This window comes from Oncorhynchus mykiss, chromosome 10 (genome assembly GCF_057628025.1).
Source record: "Oncorhynchus mykiss isolate SJ-2025 chromosome 10, ASM5762802v1, whole genome shotgun sequence".
Classification (NCBI taxonomy): domain Eukaryota; kingdom Metazoa; phylum Chordata; class Actinopteri; order Salmoniformes; family Salmonidae; genus Oncorhynchus; species Oncorhynchus mykiss.
Window position 1 is genome coordinate 74793290 of NC_143031.1, and position 8910 is coordinate 74802199.

The 8910-nt window shown below is 43.2% G+C and overlaps 1 protein-coding gene across 1 annotated transcript; it reads right to left on the bottom strand.

Annotated features, from left to right (window-relative positions):
• LOC149980291 (uncharacterized) lies at window positions 1-3049 on the bottom strand. Its single transcript, XM_090187909.1, has 6 exons — window positions 2544-3049; window positions 2292-2393; window positions 1966-2187; window positions 1722-1864; window positions 1497-1600; window positions 1-410 (listed from the first exon to the last, which is right to left on the bottom strand). Exons 1-6 carry the CDS (start codon window positions 2683-2685, stop codon window positions 260-262), a joined length of 864 nt encoding a protein of 287 aa, XP_090044035.1. The 5' UTR covers window positions 2686-3049; the 3' UTR covers window positions 1-259.
• Window positions 3050-8910: the final 5861 nt, after the last annotated feature.

The following is an 8910-nucleotide window of genomic DNA, read 5'->3' on the forward strand; positions in this document are numbered from 1 at the left end:
TCAGGAAATAAGTAGGACTTTTATTAATAAGATACTACAAACAAATACAATAATAGGTGCATTTGCATGTGTGTGTGTGTACGTGTATGCATGTGTGCTTGCGTGTGTGTGAAAATCTGTGTAAGGGTGTGTTTGGGATTGAGGCAGAGTGTGTGAGCGAGATCAAGACAGAGGCTCTATCTGTGTGTGTGTGAGAGAGAGAGAGAATGAAGGAGGAAGTTGTGTGCACTGCAGGCTACAGTATGTTGTCAGGATGATGTTAAACCACTTTCTCACAAATCCAGTTGAGTTTCCAGTCACATGGCATGTCATTCCATGCCTTAAGTGGAAAGATCCAATCTTTATGTATCTCAACACAGTCCTCCTCCCCACTAGGATCTCCACTATCAGGCTGATGGTCATTCCAGTACCTACAGGGTTAAAAACCATCAGAAACCATGTTTAATACCAGTACCTAAAGGGTTAAATACCATCAGATATCATGTTTAATACCAGTACCAACAGGGTTAAAAACAGTCAGATATCATGGTTAATACCAGTACCTACAGGGTTAAACACAATCAGATATCATGGTTAATACTAGTACCTACAGGGTTAAAAACAGTCAGATATCATGGTTAATACCAGTACCTACAGGGTTAAAAACAGTCAGATTTCATGGTTAATACCAGTACCTACAGGGTTAAAAACAGTCAGATATCATGGTTAATACCAGTACCTACAGGGTTAAAAACAGTCAGATATCATGGTTAATACCAGTACCTACAGGGTTAAAAACAGTCAGATATCATGGTTAATACAAGTACCTACAGGGTTAAAAATAGTCAGATATCACAGAACATCACAATCCTAAATAATATACTGACATTATTCAGCTTAATTCAGCTTTGTTGAATACCACCATCAATGACAATAACCTGTAGGGATAGAGGTTGAATGAACTGAACATTGGAGCCTTATTGTCATAGTAGTTATCATCTCTTACTTCGTGGTCAGTGTTGGTCTATCAGTTGAGTATGAAGAACCTAGAGTATGAACAACACAGAGAATCAGTCCTACTCCTTACACTGTGGTCAGTGTTGTTAGAGCAGTAGTCTCTTACCTTGGGGTGGTCAGTGTTATTATAGAGCAGTAGTCTCTTACCTTGGGGTGGTCAGTGTTATTAGAGCAGTAGTCTCTTACCTTGGGGTGGTCAGTGTTATTATAGAGCAGTAGTCTCTTACCTTGGGGTGGTCAGTGTTATTAGAGCAGTAGTCTCTTACCTTGGGGTGGTCAGTGTTATTAGAGCAGTAGTCTCTTACCTTGGGGTGGTCAGTGTTATTAGAGCAGTAGTATATCACCTTGGGTTGGTCAGTGTTATTATAACAGTAGTATATTACCTTGGGGTGGTCAGTGTTATTATAACAGTAGTATATTAACTTGGGTTGGTCAGTGTTATTATAACAGTAGTATATTACCTTGGGTTAGTCAGTGTTATTAGAGCAGTAGTGTATTACCTTGGGTTGGTCAGTGGGGTGCCGTCCACCCATTTCCAAGTCCCCTCACTAACAGAGTCAGTCAGACCAATCCAGACTCTCTTCTTGAGTTTGAAGAGAAACTCCTGTTGTTGAGAGAGATAAGTATATATTAATATGTTTGATCATATCTACCCCTGCAATGCCATTTCTTCTCTCTCTCTTTCTGTCTCTGTCTCTCTCTCACTCTCACTCTCTCTCTCTCACCTGTTCCATATCACTGTTTATGATCACCAGGTCTGCTCCTCTCTTCAAACAGTCCTGTCTGCTCTCCTTCCAGGTTTTAGTCTCAGTAGACAGGAAGTACCAACTGGATTCAAACTTCTGCCAGCCTTCAGGACAGGTTTGTTCTACAAGATGAAAACATGCATTTCCTTCAATGTATCACGCTGGACACTTAATGACAGAATACAGACATACAATAATGTGCTTGGGATGAATGTTAACTCACTACAATTGGTAAGCTGGTCTCTCTCTTTAGTCAGGGTGTTGTAACTGGTCTGTAGCTGGTCTCTCTCTTTAGTCAGGGTGTTGTAACTGGTCTGTAGATGGTCTCTCTCTTTAGTCAGGTTGTTGTTACTTGTCTGTAGCTGGTTTCTCTCTTCAGTCATGGCATTGTAACTGGTCTGTAGCTGGTTTCTCTCTGTTGAGTTGTGATGACCAATGACTCCATCTGTATAAGGGAAGAGTTATTCAAACATGTAACTACCAAACCATTTATGGATAAGTATGATTAAGTATGCTACTTAAGTCTCAGTAAAAACATACTAAACTTACAGTAGACAGACAGGCCTATGATCCCAGCCAGTAGGAGAACACATAGCAGCCCCAGACACACTGCAGCAACTCCAGAGGGTCTCTTCCACCACTGAACATGTACTGAATCACACATTATTAAAGTAAGATCTTTAGTAATGTGTATTACTGTATCATCTAGGAATGGGACGAATAAAGGTATAGAAATACTGGGTAATCTCACCTGTTTAATATATATTGTGTGTGTGTGTGTGTGTGTTCGTGGAATCGTACCTGAAGCAACAATTCCATCTCTTGGACTAGGCTTGAAGGCTCCTACATTGGAATATAATTGGCCATCGATGTCTGTGTTCTTCATAGCATCAGGCTCATCGTTATTAAATCCATCTGGGATTTCATAGACTCCCTTTGACATCTTAACACACTTGTGGTCAAATACAGTAACTTCTACTTCTTACCTCAACTCTAATGTGCATCTAGCTGTGTTGTCTCCCTGTGCTGTTCTGCGTCTGTGTGACTTTTTAGGTAGTGAAACTCCTTATCAGTCAACCACAGTGGATGACAAATTGTGAAATCAACACAACACTGGCCACCATGTGACTTCCACCAGCCTTAGTTTGATAATATACATTATGTGACTCTATATCATGATATATGATGTATGTGTGAATTCACAGGGTCACAATTTTGTATCTGCTAAAATAAATTGGGATCCTGTTAATTGACATATACACTACATATATCATGACTGAGTTTACAGCATCCCTAGCCTTCAAATGGAGAACACATTATGGATCTCACTCTGACTGGAGGTGTAGGGGGGAGTTGCCCTTAGATGCTGATCTTGTTCAGTTGTATATTTATTCCACAAATGGTTAAGGTTGGGATTGAGGGAAAGTAACCTGATCAAAGATCTGTACTTAGGGGAAACTTCCCCCTGTGTTGTGACCGGCCACCAATGGCCATGTAAGGGTCTATGCTCTATCTATGCTGACTGTGAAGAGTTACTCAGAATGAAAAAGCAGAAGATCTGACAATATCTCCATAGTTTCAGTTTGACAGATTTAAGAGGAAGAAGAATAAAAACCCTTCACATGTATTATGATAAAACGTTCATATTTCCACCCTGTCTTTCAAATCAAATCAAATCAAATGTTATTTGTCACATACACATGGTTAGCAGATGTTAATGCGAGTGTAGCGAAATGCTTGTGCTTCTAGTTCCGACAATGCAGCAATAACCAAGGAGTAATCTAGCTAACAATTAAAAAACTACTACCTTATACACAAGTGTAAAGGGATAAAGATTATGTACATAAAGATATATGAATGAGTGATGGTACAGAGCGGCATAGGCAAGATGCAGTAGATGGTATCGAGTACAGTATATACATATGAGATGAGTATGTAAACAAAGTGGCATAGTTTAAAGTGGCTAGTGATACATGTATTACATAAAGATGCAGTAGATGATATAGAGTACAGCATATACATATACATATGAGATAAATTATCTAGGGTATGTAAACATTATATTAAGTAGCATTGTTTAAAGTGGCTAGTGATATATTTTACATCAATTCCCATTATTAAAGTGGCTGGAGTTGAGTCGGTGTGTTGGCAGCTGCCCCTCAATGTTAGTGGTGGCTGTTTAACAGTCTGATGGCCTTGAGATAGAAGCTATTTTTCAGTCTCTCGGTCCCAGCTTTGATGCACATGTACTGACCTCACCTTCTGGACGATAGCGGGGTGAACAGGCAGTGGCTCGGGTGGTTGTTGTCCTTGATGATCTTTATGGCCTTCCTGTGACATCGGGTGGTGTAGACAGACAGGCCTAGGTGTCCTGGAGTAGGTGTCCTGGAGGGCAGGTAGTTTGCCCCCGGTGATGCGTTGTGCAGACCTCACTACCCTCAGGAGAGCCTTACGGTTGTGGTCGGAGCAGTTGCCGTACCAGGCTGTGATACAGCCCGACAGGATGCTCTCGATTGTACATCTGTAGAAGTTTGAGTGCTTTTGGTGACAAGCTGAATTTCTTCAGCCTTCTTCACGATGCTGTCTGTGTGGGTGGACCAATTCAGTTTGTCTGTGATGTGTACGCCGAGGAACTTAACTGACTACCCTCTCCACTACTGTTCCATCGATGTGGATAGGGGGATGTTCCCTCTGCTGTTTCCTGAAGTCCACAATCATCTCCTTAGTTTTGTTGATGTTGAGTGTGAGGTTATTTTCCTGGCACCACACTCCGAGGGCCCTCACCTCCTCCCTGTAGGCCGTCTCGTCGTTGTTGGTAATCAAGCCAACCACTGTTGTGTCGTCCGCAAACCTGATGATTGAGTTGGAGGCGTGCGTGGCCACGCAGTCGTGGGTGAACAGTGGGTCTGGCGACGAATATGTAGCGAGGGCGAGCCGACTAGAGCATACATGTCGCAGTGGTGGGTGGTATAAGGTGATTTGGTAACAAAACGGATGGCACTGTGATAGACTGCATCCAGTTTGCTGAGCAGAGTATTGGAAGCTATTTTGTAGATGACATCGCCAAAGTCGAGGATCGGTAGGATAGTTAGTTTTACTAGGGTAAGTTTGGCGGCGTTAGTGAAGGAGGCTTTGTTGCGAAATAGAAAGCCGATTTCTAGATTTGATTTTGGATTGTAGATGAGTCTGGAAGGAGAGTTTACAGTCTAACCAGACACCTAGGTATTTATAGTTGTCCACATATTCCAGGTCGGAACCGTCCATGGTGGTGATGCTATTCGGGCGGGCGGGTGCGGGCAGCGAACGGTTGAAAAGCATGCATTTGGTTTTACTAGTGTTTAAGAGAAGTTGGAGGCCACGGAAGGAGTGTTGAATGGCATTGAAGCTCATTTGGAGGTTAGTTAGCACAGTGTCCAAGGAAGGGTCAGAAGTATGCAGAATAGTGTTGTCTGCGTAGAGCAAGAGCAGCAACATTGATATATACAGAGAAAAGAGGCGGCCCGAGAATTGAACCCTGTTGTACCTCCATAGGGACTGCCAGAGGTCCGGACAACATGCCCTCCGATTTGACACACTGAACTCTTTCTGCAAAGTAGTTGGTGAACCAGGCGAGGTAGTCATTAGAAAAACCAAGGCTATTGAGTCTGCAGATAAGAATACAGGGATTGACAGAGTCGAAAGCCTTGGCCAGGTCGATGAAGACAGCTGCACAGTATTGTCTTTTATCGATGGCAGTTATGATATCATTTAGTACATTTTTTATTTGTATCTTTATTGAACTATGCAAGTCAGTTATTAAGAACAAATTCTTATTTTCAATGACGGCCTAGGAACAGTGGGTTAACTACCTTGTTCAGGGGCTGAGCGACAGATCTTTATCTTGTCAGCTCAGGGATTTGAACTTGCAACCTTTCGGTTATTAGCTCAACGCTCTAACCACTAGGCTGCCCCATTGAGCGTAGCTGAGGTGCACCCGTGACCGGCTCGGAAACAGGATTGCACAGCGGAGAAGGTACGGTGAGATTCGAAATGGTCATTGATCTGTTTATTAACTTGGCTTTCGAAGACTTTAGATGGGCAGGATCGATATAGGTCTGTAACAGTTTGCTTCTATGGTGTCACCCCCTTTGAAGAGGGTGATGACCACGGCAGCTTTCCAATCTTTAGGGATCTTGGACGATACGAAAGAGAGGTTGAACAGGCTGGTAATAGGGGTTGCAACAATGGCGGCGGATAGTTTTAGAAAGAGAGGGTCCAGATTGTCTATCCCAGCTGATTTGTAGGGGTCCAGATTTTGCAGCTCTTTCAGAACATCAGCTGACTGGATTTGGGAGTTACATCACAAACGATTAACAAATTTGACAGCATTGCTTGCTATTGGAGTTTTAGGCTGGGTTTCTATATAACACTTTGACATCGGCTGATGAAAAAGGGCTTTATAAATACATTTGATTGAAATTTGATTTCCCACCGACCGTTTCTACATTCTCAAAAATATAATTATTGTTTAATTCTTCAATTTTGTGGATGTAGTTTTGTGGATGCGTTTTGGCAGGGGAAGATCCTTGTCTCACATAGGTTTCTTTCCCCTCACACTTGCCAAACCCAAAGTTTCTACAAGGTATTTATGACCATCATAAAACCTGTGATGGGAGAGAGAGTGAGAGAGAATGGCTGTGATATACACACAAAAGGGCACCTTGTGACACCTTTGGCATATTGAGCAAGGCCTGGGTCTTTCTTTCTATGTAGGTCTACTATACATTAAGTCTCTGCTTCTAGAATTAATGTGGTGGTCTTCCAACATGGCCACCAGGAGGTGTCGTACATCAACTGCAAGACCTCTATACGTTAAGTCTCTGATTCTAGTGATATCTCTGTCTCTGAGTCATCAGTGTGTCTCTGTCTGTGTGACTGATGTATCAAATCAAATTGTATTTGTGACATACACATGGTTAGCAGATGTTAATGCGAGTGTAGCGAAATGCTTGTGCTTCTAGTTCCGACAATGCAGTAATAACCAACGAGTAATCTAACCTAACAATTCCACAACAACTACCTTATACACACAAGTGTAAAGGGATAAAGAATATGTACATAAAGATATATGAATGAGTGATGGTACAGAACGGCATTGGCAAGATGCAGTAGATGGTATCGAGTACAGTATATACATATGACGTGAGTATTGTAGGGTATGTAAACATTATATTAAGTGGCATTATTTAAAGTGGCTAGTGATACATTTTTTACATCAATTTCCATTATTAAAGTGGCTGGAGTTTAGTCAGTATGTTGGCAGCAGCCACTCAATGTTAGGTCTAATGGCCTTGAGATAAAAGCTGTTTTTCGGTCTCTCGGTCCCTGCTTTGATGCACCTGTACTGACCTCGTCTTCTGAATGATAGTGAGGTGAACAGGCCGTGGCTCGGGTGGTTGTTGTCCTTGATGATCTTTATGGCCTTCCTCTGACATCGGGTGGTGTAGGTGTCCTGGAGGGCAGGTAGTTTGCCCCTGGTGATGCGTTGTGCAGACCTCACTACCCTCTGGAGAGCCTTAGGGTTGTGGGCGGAGCAGTTGCCGTACCAGGTGGTGATACAGCCCGACAGGATGCTCTCGATTGTGCATCTGTCGACGTTTGTGAGTGCTTTTGGTGACGAGCCAAATTTCTTCAGCTTCCTGAGGTTGAAGAGGCGCTGCTGCTTCTTCTTCACAACGCTTTATGTGTGGGTGGACCAATTCAGTTAGTCCGTGATGTGTATGTCGAGGAACTTAACTTACTACCCTCTCCACTACTGTCCCTTCGATGTGGATAGGGGGATGCTCCCTCTGCGTTTTCCTGAAGTCCACGATCATCTCCTTTGTTTTGTTGACATTGAGTGTGAGGTTATTTTCCTGAATCCACACTCCGAGGGCCCTCACCTCCTTCCTGTAGGCCCTCTCGTCGATATTGGTAATCAAGCCTACCACTGTAGTGTCGTCCGCAAACTTGATGATTGAGTTGGAGGCGTGCATGGCTAAACAGTCATGCGTGAACAGGGAGTACAGGAGAGGTCTTAGAACGCACCCTTGTAGGGCCCCAGTGTTGCGGATCTGCAGGGTGGAGATGTTGTTACCTACCCTCACCACCTGGGGGCTGCCCGTCAGGAAGTCCCGTACCCAGTTGCACAGGGCAGGGTCGAGACCCAGGGTCTCGAGCTTGATGACAAGTTTGGAGGGTACTATGGTGTTAAATGCTGAGCTGTAATCGATGAAGAGCATTCTCACATAGGTATTCCTCTTGTCCAGATGGGTTAGGGCAGTGTGGTTGCGATTGCGTCGTCTGTGGACCTATTGGGGCGGTAAGCAAATTGGAGTGGGTCTAGGGTGTCAGGTAGGGTGAAGGTGATATGGTCCTTGACTAGTCTCTCAAAGCACTTCATGATGACGGAAGTGAGTGCTACGGGGCGGTAGTCGTTTAGCACAGTTACCTTAGCTTTCTTAGGAACATTAACAATGGTGGCCCTCTTGAAGCATGTGGGGACAGCAGACTGGGATACGGATTGATTGAATATGTCCGTAAACACACCAGATGTAGATGTTAACTCTAGAGTATTATCATCAACATGACACGGGTATGCCAATACAAAAATACATCAAGTTACATACTTGTGTGCATTTGTGCATGTGAGAGATTGTTACAGTGGTTATTGTAAAACTATTTTCTGCAGCACAATATACATCATTCCATGTCTCTACATGGTCAGCTTGTCAAGAGTATATCTCAACACAGTCCTCCTGCCCAGGGAATGGGACTTGCTATTTGTGATGATGGACAGGACACTATCATACCAGGAAGATATAGATCACAGAGGGGAAGTGGAGAACAAAGACTAGCTGGTAACATATATTAAATATCATATGTAACAGCCCCAAGATAATTCAGGGAGTTTCCAGAACTCCCCCTTCCTTTCTGCTGATTTGGACCCTCTGTTTACTACCAAATATACATCAACATGTTCAGGAGGTCCAGGACTACAAACATGGGTCATTATAATGTCCAGACAATAGATTTGACACTACAAACTGTTCCAAGTGGATATTGAGGGTGGGAAGGCTTAACCAGTGAGGATGAGATGTTGAGTGACATCTGTTTGAACAACTGAAAACATCCACTTCACTCTTTTGGG